The 24,549-nt window shown below is 46.7% G+C and overlaps 1 protein-coding gene and 1 long non-coding RNA gene across 3 annotated transcripts in view; one reads left to right on the plus strand and one right to left on the minus strand.

The window, feature by feature from the left end:
• Positions 1–4,249, plus strand: part of LOC141164867 (uncharacterized) — a 56,025-nt gene extending 51,776 nt beyond the window's left edge. Inside the window, exon 4 of the long non-coding RNA XR_012250954.1 lies at positions 2,569–4,249. This is a non-coding gene — a long non-coding RNA (uncharacterized lncRNA). The remainder of the gene's footprint in view (positions 1–2,568) is intronic.
• The window catches only part of LOC141164866 (uncharacterized), an 82,226-nt gene extending 59,469 nt beyond the window's left edge, over positions 1–22,757 (minus strand). For both annotated transcript variants that reach the window (XM_073650513.1, XM_073650512.1), the window contains exons 1-5: positions 22,626–22,757; positions 21,158–21,208; positions 20,972–21,067; positions 6,209–6,349; positions 5,258–5,332 (exon numbers count right to left, since the gene is read on the minus strand). In XM_073650513.1, coding sequence (XP_073506614.1) covers positions 5,258–5,332; positions 6,209–6,349; positions 20,972–21,067; positions 21,158–21,184 — 339 coding nt within the window. In that variant the 5' untranslated portion in view covers positions 21,185–21,208; positions 22,626–22,757. The remainder of the gene's footprint in view (positions 1–5,257; positions 5,333–6,208; positions 6,350–20,971; positions 21,068–21,157; positions 21,209–22,625) is intronic.
• Positions 22,758–24,549: the final 1,792 nt, after the last annotated feature.

Raw genomic sequence — 24,549 nt, forward strand, 5'->3', positions numbered from 1 at the left:
TCTTTCTATCCTCCTTCTCCTAGTCGCAGGAGATATTTCTCTCAACCCTGGCCCTTCTTCTATTAGTAAATCAAACCCCTCCCCTGCTTCACTCAGAAACCCTGCTAATCTCAATAATATTCCCTGCATGCTTTTTTTTCTCCTTCAATTGTGCCCTCTGGAACGCTCGGTCAGTATGTAACAAACTCTCTTTCATCCATGACTTTTTCCTTTCAAGCTCCCTGAACCTTCTGGCTCTTACTGAAACCTGGATCCAGCAGTCGGACACCACCACCTTTGCTGCTCTTTCATATGGTGGCCCACAGGTTTCACATACCCCCAGACCTGAGAGCAGACAAGGTGGAGGTGTTGGAACTGCTCCTATCAGCCAAATGTACTTTCCAGGTTATCCCCCCAGTACCCTCACTTATCTTCCCTTCTTTTGAGGTCCACACTGTCAGACTCTACCGGCCCTTCTCCCTGTGAGTGGCGGTTGTGTATCATCCTCCGGGCCCCTCCCATCCATTCTTGGATCACTTTGCCACCTGGCTTCCTCATTTTCTATCCTGTGACATCCCAACCCTCATCATGGGGGACTTCAACATCCCCAGCAGTAATCCACTCTCTCAGTCTGCCTCCCACCTTTTATCTCTAACCTCCTCCTTCGGCCTTTCACAGCTTACTAACTCTCCTACTCACAAAGATGGAAATATGCTGGACCTGATCTTCTCCCATCTCTGCTCAGTGCATTATTTTATTAACTCCCCTCTCCTGCTCTTTGACCACAACCTTCTGTCATTCTCCATCATTAACTGTCGCTCTACTCAGGGCACCCCCACTTACCACACCTATAGAAATATACGTGCAATTAACACCCAGAAACTTGTCAAGAAATTGCAGTCATCTTTGGCCCCGATCTCCTCCCTCTCATATCCTGACTCTGCACTGAAACATTATAATGATGATACATTGCAGAGTGCCCAGGATGAAGCTGCACCTCCTACACTTAGAACAACTCGTCACAGATGGCGACAACCCCGGCACACGCTACAAACACGTCTTCTACAGCGGTGCTTCAGGTGCGCTGAACGTCTGTGAAGAAAATCTAATCTGGCTGAAGGCTTCATCCATTATAAGTTTATGCTTAAAACATACAACTCTGCCCTTCATCTCTCCAAACAAACTTATTTCAATACCCTCATCACCTAACTTTCCAAAAATCCTAAACGCCTCTTTGACACTTTTCATTCCTTCCTCCAACCAAGAGTGAAAGGCCCGACTACCGACCTCAGCGCTGATGATCTGGCTAATTATTTCAAAGAAAAAATTGACCATATCAGACAGGAAATTCTCTCCCAATCCGCTAATACCATGCACGGTCATCCCTCTCTCATTGCATCTAGTTCACTCTCTGTCTTTGAACCAGTCACGGAAGAAGTGCTCAGGCTCCTTGCATCTTCTCGCCCTACCACCTGCAACATTGACCCTATTCCCTCACATCTCCTTCAGTCCCCTTCCCCGGATGTCACCACTCACCTAACTAAAATATTTAATCTCTCTCATCCGGTATCTTTCCCTCTTCATTTAAACACGCCAGCATACATCCATTACTTAAAAAAACATCCCTCAACCAAAACTGTGCTGCTAACTACAGACATGTTTCCAATCTTCCCTTTATCTCTAAACTCCTGGAACGCTTGGTCCACTCCTGTCTAATCTGCTATCTCTCAGATAACTCTCTTCTTGACCCTCTACAATCCGGTTTCCGCTCTTTACACTCCACTGAAACTGCCCTCACTAAAGTCTCTAATGATCTACTAACAGCTAAATCTAATGGTCCCTGCTCCCTGCTGTTTCTCCTGGATCTCTCAGCAGGATTCGAAACTGTGGATCACCGGCTCCTCCTCACTATGCTCCGCTCTATCGGGCTCAAGGACACTGTTCTCTCCTGGTTCTCCTCTTACCTATCTGACCGCTCCTTCTCTGTGTCTTTTGCCGACCCCTCTACCTCCCATTTTTCCTTTACTGTCAGGGTTCCTCTAGGATCGGCCCTAGGCCCCTCCTCTTCTCTCTATACACTGCCCCTATTGGACAAACAATCAGTAGATTTGGTTTTCAGTACCATCTTTATGCTGATGACACCCAATTATACACATCGTCTCCTGATATCACCCCTGAATTATTACAAAACACCAGTGATTGTCTTTCCGCCGTCTCTAACATTATGTCCTCCCTCTATCTGAAACTAAACCCGTCAAAAACTGAACTTCTTGTGTTTCCTCCTCCACTAACCTACCTGTGCCCGATAATGCCATCTCCGTGTGTGGCTCCACCATTACTCCCCAGCAACAAGCTGTCTTGGGGTCATACTTGATTCTGATCTTTCCTTCTCTCCCCATATCCAATCACTCGCTTGCTCATGTCATCTACACCTCAAAAACCTTTCTAGAATCCGACCTTTTCTTACCTTTGACTCTGCAAAAATACTTACTGTCGCACTGATTCACTCTTGTCTGGACTACTGCAACTCTCTACTAATCGGTCTCCCTCTTATTAATCTCTCCCCTCTCCAATCCATCCTGAACGCAGCAGCCAGGAACATATTCCTCACCAAGCGATACAACGATGCTTCCATCCTGTGCCAGTTGTTACACTGGTTACCCATCCAATACAGAGTTCAATATAAACTTATTACTCTCACCCACAAAGTGCTCCATGCTTCAGCACCACTCTACATCTTCTCCCTCGTCTCAGTCTACCACCCTTCCTGTGCCCTCCATTCTGCTAATGACCTAAAATTAACATCCTCAATAATGTGGACCTCCCATTCCTGCCTCCAAAACTTCTCACGTGATGCACCAATTCTTTGGAATGCACTACCCAGGACTCTTCGATTAATCCCCAATACCCACAGTTTTAAGCGTGCCCTAAAAACATATTTCTTCAATCCATAAGAGCCGATGACCTGATACCAGGAATCCAAGAATAGGGACATTCTATATGCTTCCCAAAATCCACAAATCTGGTAATCCAGGAAGATCAATTATTTCATGTGTGGAGCAAGTTTCTGGATGCGTAGAGGGTGTTCTTAAACCACTGGTAAAGATTATACCCAGCTACATTCAGGACACGACAGACCTACTGAATAAACTAGCAGCAATAGGTCCTCTACCAGAAGGAACCATCCTGGCCACCATGGATGTGGAATCTTTGTATTCTAATATCCCACACAAGGATGGATTAAATGCTGCAAAATCTTCAAGGAAAATACAGGAATTGTTGCTGATTCTGTGGTGAAACTTACAGAATTAATCCTCACCCACAGTACGCAAATCTTTTCATGGCCAAGCTTGAAAGTGACTTTTTGTCCTCATGTCCCATCGGGCCTCTGGCCTACTATCGTTTCATTGACGATATTTTAATCATCTGGACGGGGTCTGAGCAACAGCTGAAGACGTTCCATCAACACTTTAATCGATTTCCTCCCACCATCAACCTAACATTCAACTACTCCTGGACTGAAATTAACTTTTTGGACACTATCATCAAGCTACAGAACAATGAAGTAGAGACATCCTTGTACCGGAAGCAAATCGACCGTCCAACAAACCTTAAATGGGACAGTTTCCATCCGAAACACATAAAAAACTCTATTGTCTACAGCCAAGCCATCAGATACAATCGGATATGTTCCAACCCTATGGATAGAGACAAACAACTTGGTGGCCTCAGAAAGACCTTTTTGAATCAGGGCGACCATCCAAGAACAATTGAGAACCAGATTACAAGAGCCACCAGAATATCAAGGAATCATCTCCTACAACCAAACAAGAAAGCAACCGGGTGCCTCTAGTAGTCACCTACAATCCAAATCTGGAGGCGCTAAGGAGAGCTGCACGGAAACTACAACCCTTACTACAAAAAGATGCCCGATTACAATCCATATTTCCAGACCCCCCACTTCTGTGTTTCAGGCAACCCCCAAATTTAAGAAGCATCGTTGTCAGAAGCTCCCTGTCATCTCCACCAGCTACAGGAACCTTTCCCTGCAACCAGAAAAAATGTAAAACCTGTCCGTGTATAACGACCACAGACAAGATAAAGATCCCCAACTCACATCAGGACTATAAGATCCCAGGTACGTTCAGCTGTATCACATCTAATGGGGTGTACTTAATTATATGTACCAAACGTCCATCTGGGGGTCTGTATGTAGGGGTGACAGGGCAAAAACTTAGGACAAGGATGTATCATCATCGCCACACAATAAAAGAATAGATCTACCTGTAGCCAAGCATTTCTGTTCCCCTGATCACAATATCACAGACATGAATTATTGGTATTAAAAAGGTAACTTCAGATCTCAGAGAGACCTAAAGGTTTGTGAATATAAACTCATGGTGACCTTTGACACCTTCAGAGCAGGAATGAATGTGTCGCACGGATTTATGCCATTCTACATCAATTAAAGAATGTGCTCATCAGACCTGTGGGGTCATCATAACAGTCCTTATCTATGAACCAATCCAATATTTACAACCAGAACTGTTTATCTTTATCCCACAGTAATTGCTCTGCTTAACGTTACCTGTCTCATCTATTGCATTAGTCCTGTGCCCTGTTGTGTATAAATATGTGACTCTTCAGATTTTGTGGTATACTATGCCTGATGAAGAGGCCTGAGTAGTCTCGAAAGCTTGCAATCTGTTCAAGAGCTTCAAGAGGTAGTCACCGGAAATGGTCTTCACTTCACAGGTGTGCCCTGTCAGGTTTAATAAGTGGGATTTCTTGCCTTATAAATGGGGTTGGGACCATCAGTTGTGTTGTGCAGAAGTCTGGTGGATACACAGCTGATAGTCCTACTGAATAGACTGTTAGAATTTGTATTATAGCAAGACAAAGGCTTGTTCTGTATAATGCAACTTAATGCAATGTATTGCAGTGCGTAGAGAAAATGATGGTCTCCTATGAAGCCCAACCACAAGCCACAAGCTGGCCTTCTCAGAAGGACAAGGACAAGCTGCAGCAGGCAGACTTTGGTTAAATGCCGTAGTCAGTGACAGCAGAATTTAAATGGTTGCACTGCAGAGATCAGAGCTTGCACCGGTCGCTGCAGTAACAGGCAGATGCTACCTGCCAGCTCAGCCCATCAACCCGCTCCATAGATGAGGACCCAACATACAATAATATTAAGTTGGGAAGAGGTGACCCAGTACTGTTTCAGAGCACCGGACTCTTCTCCTGACTTTTTGCTCTTTTCCAGGTTTATACTTTTTACCTTTCCGGCAGCTTTTGCTCCTCGTGCTGCAGCCGACGGCTTTTTTCTTCCTGGGGTTTTCTCCACATTCTGACTCTGCGGATAAAAATGATTCATGAGAATATGAGTGGCCGAATATTTCTACTCTGTCAGCCAACAAAGATGATATTCACCATTTTTATCAGTTTAGTCATCATATAAAATGGGCAGACACCAAATACACAGATCATGAGGGTAATAAACAACCCCCTGTATGTATGAGAAATGTGACAAATCTCTAACACCTTATTCCTGCGCTTCATGTGAGATAAGTCTTTGTAGTTGCGTCCCTGTGACACTCCTTGCCCTGCAGCAGGGCCTTGTACAAAGATGGCCGACATGGGGGCCTTTATTATTAGCAGATTTATTATGCATAACCACCTCCCTTCATTGTCTCACCCAAACAATTCTTATTGCGTTCCTACTCTGAATACATGGATTTTTCTTCTGTGGATTTGCATGTGGAAAATCCCTAGCATACTTCACACACGTCAGAGAAAATCCACTGCGTAAATTTGACTGAAATCGTGGTGAAACATTGTGTATCCTTGGGTTTACTGTTTTGCTGTGATGTCCGGTTGCAACCTGTGACACAGAGTTGCCAATGTTTCCAAATGTGTTACATGTTCTGTTGACTGTCGCAAGTTACACAACATTTTCCATAGACTTCAATGCCTGTGTGCAACATATCTGCAACTTGGCCCTATTATTTACAGCAGAATTATAGCCATAAAGTAGTCAGATGAGAGCAAGGTGCAGACAGGTTGCTCAGAAGCTTTTGTCGCGCGGCTTTTCAGAGCACTTCTGTCACCGTGTGGTCGTAGCCTGCAGTGAATCTCTCTCCACATCCTGAATGTCGCTGTATATAGTGAATTCATCCCGGAGCTCCAACAAAGTATACATCTTCTCTACATGGAGATGCTGCAGTTTCACCTTTTCGTTCTTTTTTTCTGCGCTCTTCTTTCCATAATCAGCTAACCAATTTGAAGCATTTGTTCTTCCAGCATCGAGCGATCCAGACCCCTTTCTTGTAGATTCTGGGGTGGCTACCGCCAAGTTAGATGATTGACTCTCCTATGGAAAGACAAGAAATGTGATAATTGAGCGCAGGGTCCTAAAGAAGATTCCGCCCGTGCATTTACACTGACTGATAATTGGGGACCTAAGAACAATGGTTTCCCGACTATTAGCCTGGGGAGGAAATAGGCCACAAATCACCCAAACAAATGAGCAAAACACTTGTTCTTCAAGTAAAATGATTTCTAAGCTTGTTTAATAGTTCTCGGCAGCACATCCTCTGGTGTAAACGTGCTGCCGAGAGCATTATATTCTAGGTGGACATTGCGATCACACATCATGGGCTCAGCAGTGCAATCAACATGTATAAACAGCCTATTAAATGTCCGCGGGTCGGCTCATATGTAGATGATCGGCGGTCGTATAATGGCCACAATTGACCTAAGAAATCATTTGTTTTTTCCCTGCGAATAAACTCCACACGTAATTGACAAGAACCGACTCGTACCTACAGCGTCCGCACATGCCGTCCTTCGCATTCTGTGGTTCCTGAACTAAATCCGATAAGTGTCGGTGGTCCGGTATTCAATCCGTTGAAGCTGGCACAGCTCCTGTACATACCGTTTCTTGTTGCTGCTGTATATCCCCTCCGGTCCTCCTCCCAAAGCCGAGCTGGTGGGGTTGGACATAATAGCATCCAAAACCCACTGTATGTGCCTCACCTATGGTCTGCTGGGTCTGTCTCCCTGGTTGTGAAGCCCTTGGACGGTGTGTGCGAACACCAGTCCCCTGCAGCTCCCTGAGTTCTGGTGGGCTGAGTAGTATCCCACCACTGCCACCAACATATGAAGACCCGGGGTCTTCCGTGGGCATAATACTACTCAGACAACACAGAGTGACGGTAAAACAGTATGGCAATATTTTATTGAACCGTCAAACAGACAATAAACATATAGAACAGTTCCAGCAAATACCCAAGATGGTGCAAAATTAAACAGTCTCACCCTTTCGCTGGCCCGCCTGGGATAGAAAAAATGCGACTTTGGGACTTCTAGGGCCAACTACCTCAACCAGTGGCCCCCCGCTTTTGGCGAGCCCCCACAGAGAGATGGTAGCGGCAAGCTTAGGAAGCTAGCAGTCCATCGAGGTACAAGGCCAGGAGACCCGAGGGTCTCACTCTGGCTTCTCTGAATGTCCCATGGGTTTGAGGCGACCTGAGGGTCCCACCTGGCAACCTAAAACAACATATCCATGGGACCAAGTGACCTCATTGTTCCAACCTGGTTTCCCCAAATGTATCCATGAGTTCTCTGATGGTCAATGGAGCAGATCTGTATCCTTCCAGTCAGGGCTGTGTACCCTTAGGCCAGAATCATGTAGAATCCAAATCTGTGTCTCTCTGGATGGAGCCATGCTACCAAACTACTCTCCTGAAGAGGCTCTTTGATTCTCTCATTCCCCTGCAGCAGGATAGAAAACCCTTCTTATCTATATATATAATCGTCTTATCCCTTCTGTCTGTCTTTCTGTCTGTCTGTCTCTCTGTCCTGGAAATCCCGCGTCGCTCATTGGTCCGGCAGCAGCCAATCAGCGCCGTGGGATTTCTGAAAAAAGATGATGGCCATTAGCGGCTCATCTGCGGGACGGAGATGCAGCCGGGAGATGACCGGCGCGAGGGGCTCATCTCCCGGCCAGTAGCAGCAGAAGGACCCCGACCGCCGGCGCTGCGGGTCGGGATACTTCTGCTGCGAGCGGCCGCTCATCTCCCAGCTGCTCGCAGCGGAAGTAGCCGTACAGGCAGCGGCGCTGACATCCATGCGGCTAGGGTGTCAAGGGAGGACCGGGGAGCGGCGCTGCGGGTCGGGATACTTCTGCTGCGAGCAGTCGCTGATCTCCCGGCTTCTCGCAGCGGAAGTAGCCGCACAGGCAGCGGTGCTCACCGGTCCTCACCAATACGATTTGCTGATTGGTCGCGGTCTCCGTCCACGATCAATCAGTGATCTTGACGCAAAAGTTAAACACCGCTGTGCTGATTGGTCGCGGCCGCTGCACGCGATCAATCACCGATTTGGGCGCCACATTTAAATAGCGGCCGCGACCAATCACCGATCTTGGCACCACATTTAAACACTGCTGTGCTAATTGGTTGCGGACGCTGCCAAATTTAATCCCCGCTCTGCTGATTAGTCGCAACCACCGGCCGTGACCAATCAGCGATATTGGCGCCGAATTTAATCAACGCTCTGCTGATTGGTCGCGGTTACCGGTCACGAATAATCAGCATTATTGGCGCCAAATTTAAACACCGCTCTGCTGATTGGTCGCGGTTGCCGGCCGTGAATAATCAGCATTATTGGCGCCAAATTTAAACAACGCTTTACTGATTTGTCGTGGTGGCCGGCCGCGACCAATCAGCGATATTGGCGCCAAATTTAAACAATGCTCTGCTGATTGGTCGCGGTAACCGGTCGAGAATAATCAGCATTATTGGCGCCAAATTTAAACCCCGCTCAGCTGATTAGTCGCGACCACTGGCCATGACCAATCAGCGATATTGGCGCCAAATTTTAACACCGCTTTGCTGATTGGTCATGGTTGCCGGCCTCGACCAATCAGCGATTTTGGCGCCAAATTTAAACACCGCTCTGCTGATTGCGCCCGGTCAGCTGCATACATATTCTAGAATACCCGATGCGTTAGAATCGGGCCACCATCTAGTATTTACATATGTGGCTAAGGTCATCATTCACAGGTCAGGGGGAAAGTGCAGGGCTCAGGTTTCATTGTTTAAGCATTTAATTAATTTGCATAGTTTGTATCACCCTGCTCTTTAAATCAACAACTAGCTGGGTTAGTACAATATGTAAATAGCATATTACAAACATCATTGTTCACAGACCAAGAGAAGTGAACATTCAGGGTTATATAAATACTAGTCTGTCTTTCTTGACCCACCAAAGAAAAACCCACAAATTCTAAAGTCAACACGAACAAAATAGTCTATTTCTCTTGGTCTAACAAATCTAGACGTCTGGCTAATTAAGATTAGAAGCTGTGTCGTTACAATGACAATACCCATGTCTTGGATAAGGTCTTATAAAAGGAGGCACTTAACGATAGGGAGTTATCTACAAGACACCTGGCGTAGGTTGGAGATGTTAAAGGGATTCTCCAACAATGTAATAAAATGTCCCCTGTCACAATTCAAACGGCAATCCGTCCTACTCATGTGTCAGGATGGACTGTAGTCTAGAGAAACGCAGCCTGTGTCTCACTGACGGAGTATTGTACACACACATACCGATGCCAGCGCTGCCTGATGGAGAAGTGAATGACAAGAGAAGAAATAAATCATTTTCTCGGCTGACTGCGCATGTAGGACTGAGGCTGGAGAAAATATCCTTTGTGCACAGTCAGCTGAGGAGAAGATATATTCCTTCTCCTGTCGCACAGTTCTCGGCACACAGAGGTACATGGGCTTACAATTAGAGATGAGCGTTGTTCTACTCGAACTGTTCGCCAATCTCAAATTCGAGCTGTTTTGGGCGGTGTTCGAGCCGTTCGGCGAACACGAACAATTTGAGAAAAATTCGGCTGTTCGAGGTTATGTTCGATAACTGTTCGTGCACCAAAATCATAACTGGATTTTTTCTCAGTAATGATGAAAATTAATGTTAATACGCAGTTTGAGTGTACAGCGGGGTGGGGGGAGGGGCAGGGGATGGATCTCTGCAGGAACAATGAAGATCTCCATTTTTTTTTCTCTTTCCCGCATTTGCAGTGGGGAGGTGCAATCTGTCAGCCTATCAGCAGCGCACACACGGAGCGAGCTGCTTTTTTTCACACAAGCAAGGGCATGTGTGATTGGCAGTGTATGTCACATGTCCTTGCCCTATAAGACCAAGCCATTTTCCCCGTCGCCACCATTTTCTCACTGCTGCAGCTGCGTGTTAGACGGCACCGCTGTTGCTGTGTGCGCTATACCTTGTTAATTCCAAGCCAATTTTCGCACAAATATACAGATAGCTTGGGAGTAGGGAATAGTTGTGATTGCAGTCCTTTTAAGGACTAGGTTACAGCATTTCCTACGACTTTTATCAAGCAGGTCTGTGCTCTTAAATAGATCGGTTGTGGGACTAAAGACTAATTGTAATTGCAGTCCTTTTCAGGACTAGGTTACATCAGTTCCTATCAGTTTTTGCCAGGCAGGTCTGTGCCAGTGCTGTGCAAGTTTTTTTCACAGCATTTGGCTGAATCTAGCAAAGCTAATCCTTTTTGGCCTATTGCAGAGTGTGTTAGTCAGTGGAGTAGCCTATCTGTGTTGCAAGATATACCACCTGTGTATAGAATACCAATTTTTTTACTGCACCTAGTGAAGTAAAATCTTTTGGGCATAGCATCATTCTATTAGTCCATCTATACTGACCTCCATCAGGTTGCAAACTGAATATAATTTTTTTCTGCATCTAGCTCTGAAAAAATATTTGGGCTTCTAGCAGTGTGTGGGACTTGGTCTATTAGTCCATCTATACTGACCTCCATCAGGTTGCAAATTAAAAATAATTTTTTTCTTCATTTAGCTCTGAAAAAATATTTGGGCTTCTAGCAGTGTGTGGGACTTGTTCTATTAGTCCATCTATACTGACCTCCAGCAGGTTGCAAATTGAATATAATTTTTTTCTGCATCTAGCTCTGAAAAAATATTTGGGCTTCTAGCGGTGTGTGGGACTTGTTCTATTAGTCCATCTATACTGACCTCCATCAGGTTGCAAATTAAAAATAATTTTTTTCTGCATCTAGCTCTGAAAAAATATTTGGGCTTCTAGCAGTGTGTGGGACTTGGTCTATTAGTCCATCTATACTGACCTCCATCAGGTTGCAAATTAAAAATAATTTTTTTCTGCATCTAGCTCTGAAAAAATATTTGGGCTTCTAGCAGTGTGTGGGACTTGTTCTATTAGTCCATCTATACTGACCTCCAGCAGGTTGCAAATTGAATATAATTTTTTTCTGCATCTAGCTCTGAAAAAATATTTGGGCTTCTAGCAGTGTGTGGGACTTGGTCTATTAGTCCATCTATACTGACCTCCATCAGGTTGCAAATTAAAAATAATTTTTTTCTGCATCTAGCTCTGAAAAAATATTTGGGCTTCTAGCAGTGTGTGGGACTTGTTCTATTAGTCCATCTATACTGACCTCCAGCAGGTTGCAAATTGAATATAATTTTTTTCTGCATCTAGCTCTGAAAAAATATTTGGGCTTCTAGCAGTGTGTGGGACTTGGTCTATTAGTCCATCTATACTGACCTCCATCAGGTTGCAAATTAAAAATAATTTTTTTCTGCATCTAGCTCTGAAAAAATATTTGGGCTTCTAGCAGTGTGTGGGACTTGGTCTATTAGTCCATCTATACTGACCTCCATCAGGTTGCAAATTAAAAATAATTTTTTTCTTCATTTATCTCTGAAAAAATATTTGGGCTTCTAGCAGCGTGTGGGACTTGTTCTATTAGTCCATCTATACTGACCTCCATCAGGTTGCAAATTAAAAATATTTTTTTTCTGCATCTAGCTCTGAAAAAATATTTGGGCTTCTAGCAGTGTGTGGGACTTGGTCTATTAGTCCATCTATACTGACCTCCATCAGGTTGCAAATTGAATAAAAAAATTTTCTGCATCTAGCTCTGAAAAAATATTTGGGCTTCTAGCGGTGTGTGGGACTTGGTCTATTAGTCCATCTATACTGACCTCCATCAGGTTGCAAATTAAAAATAATTTTTTTCTGCATCTAACCCAGCCAATAGTTTTGGCCTAATACCACAGTTTGGCCACTCAGCTCTGCTCGGTTACCATCCATTGTTTTTTTGTGCAAACAACTCCAGAGTTGTGAATTAGTTAACCACCAAAATGAGTGGAAAAAGGCCTGCTGCTGGTGGAAAGGGGAATAGGCGTGTTGGGAAGGGGAAAAAAGGTTGTGTCCGTGGGGTAGGTGCAGAAGAAAGACCATCTTCCAGCCAAACTAAAATGTCTACTTCTTTTAGCGGACAATGTGATAAGATCCCTTTCTTACGGCCACGCCAATCGCTACAAATTCCAGATGAGGCACAAAAACAGCAGGTGCTTCAACGGATATCAAGTGCTCCTTTAAGTGGGCTCTCCTCCACATCAACTTCAACATCACAAATACTCCAGTCCTCAAAGGTGTCACCCAAATCGCACTTGCTTCCTCACAGCTCCCAAATCTCCAGCTGCCCGTCTGAGTATGAGGTAGAACAGATGGTTGAGTCTGCAGAGCTGTTTACTCATACTATAGCCTGGGAATCAGAGGTCGACTCCAGCGCTTCTGTGAATCCAGACGAGGAAATGATCTGCACTGATGCCCAGAATCTTTATGAGTCGGATCCAGGACCAGACGCAGAAGGTTCTGACCATAATGTAGACCCTCATTCCCAAACTGTAACTCCTGTTGGTGGAGACAATGAGGAAGACGATGATAAGACTCAAATACCTGATTGGAGCGACAACTTTAGTTTTTTGTCAGGGCAGGAACAGGTTGGCTCTGAGGACGACGGGTGTGATAACGCACAGGGTGATGATGATGAGGTCGGAGATCCCACTTACTGTCAACCCACAGTCAGCCAAGAGATGAGGTCAGCAGAGGAGGTGGAGGAAGATGCTAGTGACGACGAGGTCAGGTTGCGCCTTCCTGGACAGAGACGTAGTACTGGAAGCACGTCAACAACTGCATCCTCAAACACAACTCTGCCTCTCACCACAAGTCGTGGTGGCTCTTCAGGTCGCATGGGTGCTAAGCCTTGCATAGCCTGGGCATTTTTTCAGATCGATAAAGATGACCCAACTCGTGTTATCTGTAACATTTGTCAGCAAAAGCTAAGTAGAGGCCAAAAAATACATAGTTTGAGTACTTCATGCATGAACCGGCACATGGACATGAAGCATAAGTTGCAGTGGGAAGCTCAGTGTGCTACAATGCGGCCTAGCCGGCCGGGCCAACCACCGTCTGCCATATCTTGTGCATCCGCGGCCTCTTCATCCTCTGTGACTGGGGGGACAGCAGTCACACCTGTTTTGGGGCGCAGACCTGCCACCTCTTTACCCGCAACAGCCAGCGTGATTGGCAGGTCATCATTTTCTTTGGAGGTGGTAACACCAGCTGGTCTTGAGCGCTGTCCGACATCGATAGCACCACCTTTGGATCAAGGCAACCTAACATGTCCGCCTGCATCTTCCTCACAGACCGGCAGTTTGCCGGGGACACCCTTATCAACCCCGTCTAAGCACAATAGCCAGCCCTCGGTCCCTCAGATGTGGACAAGTAAAAGACCATTTCCTCCTAGCCATGAGAAAGCTAAGAGGTTGAATTTCACCATCTGCAAGCTCTTGGCTACAGAAATGCTGCCTTTCCGCCTGGTGGACACAGAGGATTTTCGAGACCTTATGTCCGTCGCAGTGCCCCAGTACCAGATGCCCAGTCGGCACTACTTCTCAAAGAAAGGTGTGCCTGCGCTCCACCAGCATGTCGCACACAACATCACCGCTTCTTTGAGAAACTCTGTGTGTGACAGGGTGCATTTCACCACAGACACTTGGACGAGTAGGCATGGACAGGGGCGTTACATGTCGCTGACTGGGCACTGGGTAACTATGGTGACAGCAGGACAAGGGGCTGCTGTCCAAGTCTTGCCGTCCCCACGAGTTGTGCGTCAATCCTCTTTATGTCAAAGTTCCTCCACTGCTTCTGCCTCCTCAACCTCCTCTCGGTCTTCCACCTGCACCCAAAGCCTGTCTGGTCATGCCACAAGCTTTCTAACTGCGCAGAAGGGATCCTGCACACCTCCTTACTATGCTGGCAGTAGGGCTCAACGTCATCAGGCGGTTTTTACATTGAAATGTCTGGGAAATGTGAGTCACACAGCTGAGGAGTTGTGGTCAGCTCTGGAGAACCAATTTCATGAATGGTTGTCTCCACTGGACCTGAAACCAGGGAAGGCCGTGTGCGACAATGCTGCAAACCTGGGTGCGGCCCTTCGCCGGGGCAATGTCACACACGTGCCTTGTATGGCTCACGTGTTGAACCTGGTTGTCCAGCAATTTTTAGCCCACTATCCCAGACTAGATGGCCTTCTGCAGAGGGCACGGTCGCTGTGTGCTCACTTCCGCCGTTCGCATCCCGCAGCTCAGCGACTTACATCTCTACAGAAGTCGTTGGGCCTGCCACTTCACCGGCTAAAATGCGATGTGCCTACCCGGTGGAATTCAACTCTGCACATGTTGCAGCGACTGTGGCAGCACCGACAAGCCCTGGTGCAATACGTTCTGACGTATAGCCTGGGCCAACGAGATTCAGAGGTGGGGCAAATCACGCTGGAGGAGTGGTCTCAGATCAGGGACCTATGCACCCTTCTGCACAGTTTTGAAATGGCGACGAAGATGTTTAGTGCTGACGATGCCATTATCAGCATGACTATTCCGGTGATTTACATGCTGGAGCACATGTTAAACAGAATTCGGAGTCAGGTGGTGGCACAAGAGGAGGTGGAGGAAGTAGAGGAGGAGGAGTTGTATGCGGAAGGGCTAACATCTGCAAGGTCCAGACGGTCGGCAGCACCAAGGCGGCAGGCATGTGAGGGTGGGGGAGATGATTTTACCAGGGCGCATGGTAGCAGCCAAACTAGTGAGGAAGGTGCAGGAGCCCAGGAAGAAGTGGAGGACGAACTGATGGAAGACTCATCAGATGAGGGAGACCTTGATCACATTTCTGTTGTGCGAGGTTGGGGGGAGAGGACAGAGGAAGGAAGCATGATTGCTACCTCGCCACCAACACAACAGGGACTTGGTGCTCCTGGATGCGCAACACACATGAGTGCCTTCTTGCTGCACTACCTGCAACATGACCCTCGAATTGTGAGAATTAGAAATAATCCTGACTACTGGGTTGCCACACTGTTAGATCCCCGGTACAAAAGTAAATTTGCAGAAATTATTCCTGCCATAGAAAGGGATGCACGCATGCATGAGTATCAGCAGAGACTGTTGCAGAATCTTACATGTGCTTTTCCACAAAATACCAGTGGTGCACGTAGTGAATCTCACAGTTCCAACTTGCCAACCGTGGGACCGTCAAGTGTTCAGCACTCAAACCGTAACAGAACCACAGTATCTGCTGGTAACATCAATTTTGCGGAATCATTTCACCACTTTTTTAGCCCATCCTTTGCAAGGCCACAGGAGACAAGAAGTCTGACACATAGTCAACGCCTAGAGACGATGGTACAGGAGTATCTCCAAGTAAACATTGAAGCCACGACTGTGTCACTGGACCCTTGCTCTTTTTGGGCTTCCAATCTGGATAAATGGCCGGAGCTAGCCACTTACGCCTTGGAGATCTTGTCATGCCCCGCAGCCAGCGTTCTGTCTGAACGTGTGTTCAGCGCTGCTGGTGGTGTGCTGACAGATAAGCGCACGCGGCTCTCCACTGATAATGTAGACAGACTCACGTTCATAAAGATGAACAAATCATGGATCCGAAACGACTTTTCTACCCCTGTGTCATCCTGGGGAGAGTAAAAGCTTGATGATTGGTTAAAATCACCCTACCAACCGTTTTAAGCTTTCAAATTACTAATCATGTTTATCTGTATCTTGACTGGAAAATAATTTGGGCTTTGTAGCAGTGTGCAGCACTGATCCTATTAGGCCATCTATAATAAGCTCCACCAGATTTAAAATTAAAAATAATTTTTAGCTGCATCTAGCCATGAAAATAATTTTGGGGCTCCGAGATGCGCAAGACACATAAGTGCCTTCTTGCTGCACTACCTGCAGCATGACCCTCATATTGTCAGAATTCGAAGTAATCATGACTACTGGGTTGCCACACTCTTAGATCCCCCAAACTTTTCGATCAACCTTTTCATTTTAATAAAGACCAAAAAAATGGTCATTTTTGAAATTATAAGCATTAGCAGGTTGTTAGAAACTGAAATCAAACAGTTTTCAACTCAAAACTTTATTCTAGGTGATGTTACATTTTCACATAGGACCCCTTGTTCGAAAGGAGCTTCTGAACTCTCTCGTCCATTGAATTTGTCAGGTTTTGGATGGTTTCTGCTCCAATTGTTTTGCATGAGGACAGAATACCCTCCCAGAGCTGTTGCTTAGATGTGAACTGCCTCCCGCCATCATAGACACTCCTTTTAATGATGCTCCAAAGGTTCTGAATGGGGTAGAGGTCAGGGGAGCATGGGGGTCACACCATAAGTTTGTCCCCTTTTATGTCCATATCAGCCAGAGATGCAGATGTTTTATGTGCAGCATGAGATGGTGCATTATCATGCAGAAAAATGATCTTGCTGTGAAATACACGGTTCTTCTTCTTGAACCATGGCAGGAAGTGCTGTTTGAGAAAATCCACATACATTATGGAGTTCATCTTTAGCGCCTTCAGGGATCCTAAAGGGGCCGACAATCTCTCTCCCCATGATTCCAGCCCAAAACATTACTCCACCTCCTCCTTGTTGGCGCTGTAGCCGTGTTTGCGTGGGGTGTCCATCAACCAGCCATCCTCCACTCCATTCATCTGGACCATCGAGCGCTGCACGGCACTCATCCGTGAACAAAACAGTTTTGAAATCAGTCATGTAATGTTTGGCCCACTGGAGCCGTTTCTGCTTGTGTGAAGTGGATAGAGGAGGTCGACAGGATGGCGTATGCACAGCTGCAAACCTCTGAAGGACCCTGCATCTTGTTGTTCGGGGGACGTTGGAGGCACAAGCAGCTTCAAAAACTTGTCTGCTGCTATGACAAGGCTTTTTTGCCGCTGCTCTTTCAACCCGACGTAATTGCCTGTAGGAAAGAGTCCTCAATTTGCCCTTATCAGCACGCACACGTGTGTACTGTGAATCAGCTACATACTTCTTGATTGCCAAGACACTTCATCCTGATCATCGCACAATGTTGATTGTAGTCATGCCTTGACCTAAACACCCCACAATTTGTTGCTTCTCAGCAGCCGACACATCCTTTTTCTTTCCCATTTTGGCAGAAAATGTAGGCTGCTTAATAATGTGAGACAACCTTCTTAAGTAGTCTTGCCTTTCATTGGACACACCTGCCAAACTAATTAGCACAGGTGTCTGCAATTGCTTACAGTGATATAAAGAGCCCTGACACACATCACCATCAATGAGTTTAACTGCAAACAAACAAATTCTTCCCTTATCACTCCTAAACACTTTTTGCATAATAATTTGGAACGCGGTGTACATGTGCTTTTCCACAAAACACCAGTGGTTCACGTAGTGAATCTTACAGTTCTAACTTGCCAACCGTGGTCTGTATGGAATTGTTCAATAAAGGGCCCAAAATTAAGATAACATAGATGGGAGAGGTCTCTATGAATAGGAATTCCTAAGTATTTGATACCCTGTGAGGGCCAGGCAAAGGGAAAGTTGGACTGGATGGAATCCTATATGGATTTAGGGAGGGAGACATCGAGGGCCTCAGACTTCGCTGCATTGATTTTAAAATTTGACCATGTAACAAAGTGATCTATTTCAGCCATAACAGCAGGGATGGATATATGTGATTGAGTGATATATACTAGGACATCATCAGCAAATAGAGAGCACTTGTACTCGGTGCCTCCCACCTCAATCCACCTAATATTGGGGTTATGGCGAATTGATGAGAGCAGGTGCTCCGTCACTAGGATGTATAAGAGAGGGGACAGAGGACATCCCTGCCTTGTCCCATTGGTGAATGTGAAAGGTGATGAAAATGTTCTGACGCACCCCCTGGGCCTTGGGACACCCGGAGCCGGACCCTTTTTGGTGGATGCTGGTGGTTGTAGTCTTCGTGGCGGCGATCCGGTTCCGTGGCTCAGGGCGGTCAAACCAGTGGCGGAACTATTTATGTGGTTTTGATGTTTAAATGTCCGACTACGCCACCCGTGGATTGTGGTCAGAGTGAACCACCGCTGCAGGGCAGACCGCTGAGGCTGGTGTTGTGGGTGCAGCAGAGCGTAGCATAACTCCCCACGGGAGGAGTATAGCCTCAGGGCAGTGTATGCGGAGGATGGGGGTGATGGTGCAGGGCAGCAGCAGTAACGACACGGAGTCAGTGATGCAGTCCAGGGCCTTTACTCACAGTTCTTATTATCCAGACCACGTCTGCAGGTAACGGCTGCCCACGTCGTACTGTGCTCACCAGGTGAGGGGCTCAGACAACTCCCAGATAACTTTGGAGCGCTTCACAGGACCCCCTTTGTGTGTCCTTTGTCTGGCCTTTCTTACCAACACTTCTGTCCGGCTGCCTCGGGCCTCCTCTTGGTAAACTTGGCGCCAGTTTCCCTGACCCTATGTGGTGCCTTCCTAGCGGGTGGAGCAAGGGGCTGCGCCACATAAAATGTCAGAGCCTCCGGTTTCTAGCTGAGGGTCGTTTCCTGCCTCCACTAGTTCGGGGACCGGTCTCCCCCTTTGGCCTGACCCCTCCACGCAGGTGGATTCGGGCGTGCGGTGGCGACTCGCCCGTCCGCACCCCTGGGATCCCTTCATTCCTCGTTCCTGGAGCCTTCTCCGCTCCTCTTCCTTCCTTCTCCCTCTTGCAGGCCTGGGCCTCTGTTACTAGGCCCGCCTCCGGAGCAGAGCTCATGCAGAGCCCCTGCTCCCTGCCACTTCTGCTCAGACTTCTCTGCACTGAACTAAGATGGTGCCCACCTTTTATACTCCCTTCTCAATGCACCCAGGAACTGCTTCCTCCCTGCTCCTGCACTGCAGGGTTCCCCTTCCTCAGTGTTCCCTCCCCCCACTCCAGCCAGGGACAGGGACTGTCGTGCCCATCTCAGGGGCATATTGGTCGCCCTGCCCCACGGCAATGTGGTGTAATGCATGCAGGTGTCGGGTCCTGATCCACACTCCATCCTTATCTGAGAGTGAGATATCACACCTCTGGGTGAGGTGCAATACGTCTGTAGCAACCGAGCCCTCGGTGCTACAGTTCCATTTATCTTCAGCCTAGGTGACGTATTGTGATACAGGGCCGTGATTTTGGCTATAAAAGGGTCCCCTAGACCCCTACCCCAAGCTTTTTAAGAGAATCATATATGGCGTGCCAGGAGACTCTATGGAATGCTTTCTCAGCATCCAACGAGAGTATCTACTTACAAATTTTTAACTGCATCTAGCCCAGGAAATACTTTGTGCCTAGTAGCAGTGTCTGCTAGTCAGCGGATTATCCCGGCTGTTAAGCAAGCTACACCACCTGTAGTTTGGACACTTAATTTTTTCAAAGGAAATGCTTCGGGACCACGGGATACTCAGTGAAGAGCATCAGGAGGCACCCCAAGGCATAGGGGCTGGGACTGGCACTAGGATGCCTTGCGGTGGACAGCCGAGCTCGATCCTTATAAAAGCTTTTTAACTGCAGCAGCTTTAGTGGACGCTACTGGAGCTGGAATTACGCGGCTGCTGGCATGAGACTTGCCCTCCAATAGATCCTTGTAAATGGATTTAAAGTGTATTCATTCAAATTAGAGGGACAATTTAAATTAAAAAGCTTAGAGCTGCCTCCACCACAGGGGGGCTCTCTCGACCCACCAGCGGACAGGCACCAGTATTGGGAGAGGGGGGCTGGCCGTCAGGGTTCACCGCGGCTCTGGCACAAACCCGGCGACACGGAGGTGGCACGGGCAGGAGCGGACTGAATGTGTCGGCTTCTCACTTTTTGGATTTTAGAAGGGCATGACATGCCTATATCTGTGTCTCCCCCTCCTTTTACTCCTCCACCTCTTTTCTTTTCGCATGACTATATGTACTTGTCACTTTTCCATGTGTTAGTTGTGTCTTCTGAGCAGTTTGTCAGCTTTTGGACACCTTTGAAGGTGTTTTCTATTTGTTACTAGGTGTTTTTGTTTGCCTGCCATTGGTTTTAACGGTGTTCGAAGGTGTTCGACGAACAGTTCGACGAACAGTTCGGCGAACACACGGGTGTTCGACGAACCGAACCGAACTCGAACACTACGGGGGTGGCTCAACACTATTTACAATATAGCTCCTGTCAGTTGAGACACAGATCTCAGGATCTGCGTTTCTTCAGACTGCTTTTCATCCTGACACGTGACTAGAACGGGCTGCCATTTGAATTACATGATAGGGCTATTTTATTACATTGTTGGAGAAACCTTGACTCCCCAATGACTCCCTATGGAGCTGTCTACTCTTTGTCCCAGTCTTGGATGGAAACATTTAAAGTTAAATAGAAATAATGAAGAAATATTTTATTCTTACCTGAAATTAATCTGGGCCAATAGAAGGGTCGGATGGAGGCGGAGCAGGACTAGTCTGGTTTCCGGCTATGGTCCCTGGCTGGACTCTTAAAGTGAATTTTCTACGACACACCGGGCTGCGATTGTGCAGCCAGGCTCTGATTCTTGTTGCCCACAGTTTGGGCAGCATGAAGCAGAAGATAGGATCCCTTTCAATATGCGCAGTATTGAATGTGACCATTAAAATCACATTGTGATATAGAATGATGCAGAAAGTTGAGCTTCCCGCATGAGATCACAACATAAAAAAAAAACACATTTCAGGCAATATACCAATGGAGAACCCTGCTGTAAATCAGTGAAGGTGGAATCCCCCTTTAAAATGGAGAACTTTTACCTGCAGTGGAGATTGTATTGTCACTGATGTCCGATTTGTTAGGTTTAGCTCCACTGAATTTGGCTGGTTTTCCTTATCAAGGTGGGCACTTGGGTCCTGTTCATGCATTAAAATAAACAGGATAATTTCCTTGATCATGTCCGTATATTATAATTTATAGATAAATCATATGTAACAAAGTCTCACCAGGTGATTGCTGATGTACTCGGCCATGAGGAACTTTATATGAGATGAAGACTGAAAAAGAACAAGCGGATCATGTATGGAAAAGAATCAATCAGAAACGAAAAAGTTACAATGTTACAAATTACAAAGTCCAACTGCAGCGCCGATCCAGATGGCGTCCATCAACTGAACTGACTGCAACATTGTGAGAATATACTTTGTTAAATGTTGTAATATACAGAGAGGATATCACGATGCAAATAAAATATTATATTTATGAACAGCAGTGCAGACGTCAAGGCGTTAAGTTACATCACACTAAGGTCATATATATACAATATACAGCAGAGGGGCATAACCTGCCGACCACCGTGCCAATTATTCAGTAGTTTTCATGTCAGAGGGAAGAAGAGTAAACACTTTGCTCAGGATCAGGGATGGGCGAGCACGAACAGAGCACCGTGTATCCATACCTGGGGACCCCACACCAGGACTGGGGTTCCCTGACCCCTGTGTAAGCGCTACAATCATCATCACACAGGGAAGCTAATAAACGCTCTCCAAAGACCTTCTAAGGGTAAATCTTGATGACAGGTTCCCTTTAAATTTGTTTTTATGTTAAATGAAGACATAGCACCAGGAAAAGAGACTACGGAAAGCGGTAAAAGTGCAAGAACAGAGGGAGAACACTGCAGAACCAGTGTGCAATTTATAGCTCACATTGAAATTAAAAATTCATTTTTTTTTTTTACGTTAGCTCCCTCTAGTGGCGGCTGGAGATAGAATGCAGTAAGCTCCCCCTGCTGGTGGCTTCTGGAGATAGAATGCAGTAAACTCCCCCTGCTGGTGGCTACAGACAATGCAGTGAACTTCCCCTAGTTTTAGCTGCAGGTAGAGTGCAGTGAGACTCTCCCAGAGGTTTCACATAGTGACAGTCTTTATTATTTGATTATTCTGAGATTTTGAGCTCTGTATCAGCTCTGACTCCTACGTATGTTTTGCAATTAATTAAGGAAGCGCTTTGGGGGTGACACTTTAATAGTTTACCATGAAGAGCATTCACACCGTCATCTTTCCTTGTGACAGCCTCAGGTTCTGGCTTCCGTGCAGTCCTCTCCCGCCCGCTCTATCACACCTCCCTTACAGCGATCATACAGAGTAGATAAGTCGTCCCTTCCCGACAGCAGTCTAATGTATACGCTTCTTTCATGGCCGGTTTAGACACCACAAGTTGCAGTGCTGGTGTCCCAGATCCATGGTACGGTCATGAATACACCCCAAGGACCCAGTTTTAGGGTAAGGTTAATGCTGCAGGAGGTTGTTGCCATCAAAAGTGACATAAACCCCAACTCGTTGCACTAAAGTGAACAGAACGCAGTGGGGACTCCTGACCCCTTTTATCCACAAAAGTGAAAACTTATTTCCCGCTCCCCCTTAAAAGAAGCAGAAGCGGCCTGGAGGTTGGGAGGAGAAATGAGCCTCATCTTACCTGTCGGGAGTTTTGCCGATGTCTGACGCGCGTCTCTATAGACTGATATCCCGCTGCGTCTCTCAACCCTTCTTATAGGAACCAGGGCTGAACTGCACGAGCGGGAAGTTCAGATTCATTAGAAAGCCACACCTGCATAGGTTACCAGGTAAATTTCCATGACACAGCTCGCTGACGGCTTATGAATAATACAGTAACAATCCATTTTTCTCACGCGTTTTAGACTAAGCATTTTTTTTCCATCATGGTCCTATAATACACAAGAACTGGTTGCATTTATCAACATTTTGGGATTCCTAAAACTAATCATTTTTGATTACAAGGACTATTCCCAAGAAACAAACCTTGCTGTACTCACCATCCCCGGGTCCACGGGCGAGTTTCGACGCTGCCCCTGGAGTCCATCTTTGGCTGCTGCGCGGAGGCCAGTCAGTACATAGACACACACACACCTACACGTGATTTTTAATTTTGCAGTTTTGGCGTCACATTATGACAACTTGCTATTTTAGTTTGAAAAAAATGGAAAGATTTCCATATTTATACATTATTGTGCCAGACATATTCTGGGGCATTAATCTTTGCTCCATTTTGTATCATTAGCTACTAGGTCAATATGAGCCATCAGTTTTAATGTTGTGTTTTTGTCGTCGTATTTTCTTAAAAGTTGCAGCATGTAGAGACTCTTTTTACTATATTAAGGGGAATCTGTCACCCTCTGGGACGTTTATATGCTATTACTATGGGCATACAGGTGATAGAATTGTTATAATAGTCCTACCTGTGTGCCTCATAGCTGCAGTCTTCTTGCTGAGAAATAGACTTTTAATCTTTTATGTTAATTAGTTCTTCCAGGTTCCGGGGCGTGCCGTGCCTGTAAGAAAACGCTGCCTTCGGTGTTAATTTGCATACCACCCCCCTCCCATGCACGTCACAGTGCTATGTGATGTGAAGTTGTGGCGCCATAGTAATGCTCATAGTAATAGCTTAAAAACTTCCCAGGGGTGACAGATTCCCTTTAACACTTACATTATGAATCCATGCTGCTCAGTTAGGTATTATGGCAACTAGGTATTGAACCCATTCTACGCCCGGGTGGCGAGCATTTTTATTGGTATATGGTCTCCCATGCTGGTATATGCTGCCCCCCTCCTAGTATTTGTGCTGCCCCCATCCTGTCCCCACCATCCAATCCTGGTATGCATGGCACCCTTCATCTCTATTCTGGTATGCATGGCACCCCTCACCCCCAATCCCGGTATGCATGGCACCCCTCATCCCCAATCCCGATATGCATGGCACCCCTCATCCCCAATCCCGATATGCATGGCACCCCTCATCTCCTATCCCCGTATGCATGGCACCCCTCATCCCCTATCCAGGTATGCGTGTCACCCCTCATCCCCAATCTTAGTATGCATGGCACCCCTCACCCCCAATCCTGGTATGCATGGCACCCCTCATCCCTATCCTGGTATGCATGGTACCCCTTATCCCCCAATCCTGGTATGCATGGAACCCCATCCCTCATCCCTATCCTGGTATGTATGGTACTCCATCCCTCATCCCCATACTGGTATGCATGGCCCCTCATCCGAATCCTGGTAGCATGGCACCCCTCATCCGAATCCCGGTATGCATGGCACCCCTCATCCCCAATCCCGGTATGCGTGGCACCCCACATCCCCAATCCCGGAATGCGTGGCACCCCTCATCCCCAATCCCGGTATGCGTGGCACCCCTCATCCCCAACCCCAGTATGCGTGGCACCCCTCAACCCTGGTATGCGTTATACCCCTCACTCCCCAACCCTGTTATGCGTGGTACCCCTCACTCCCCAACCCTGGTATGCATGGTACCCCTCACCCCCCCAATCCTGGTATGCGTGGCTCCCCTCATCCCCAAATCCCTGTATGTGTGGCCA

Source organism: Phyllobates terribilis, unplaced genomic scaffold (genome assembly GCF_046119375.1).
Source record: "Phyllobates terribilis strain yellow unplaced genomic scaffold, ASM4611937v1 Scaffold_10__3_contigs__length_209671492, whole genome shotgun sequence".
Lineage (NCBI taxonomy): Eukaryota > Metazoa > Chordata > Amphibia > Anura > Dendrobatidae > Phyllobates > Phyllobates terribilis.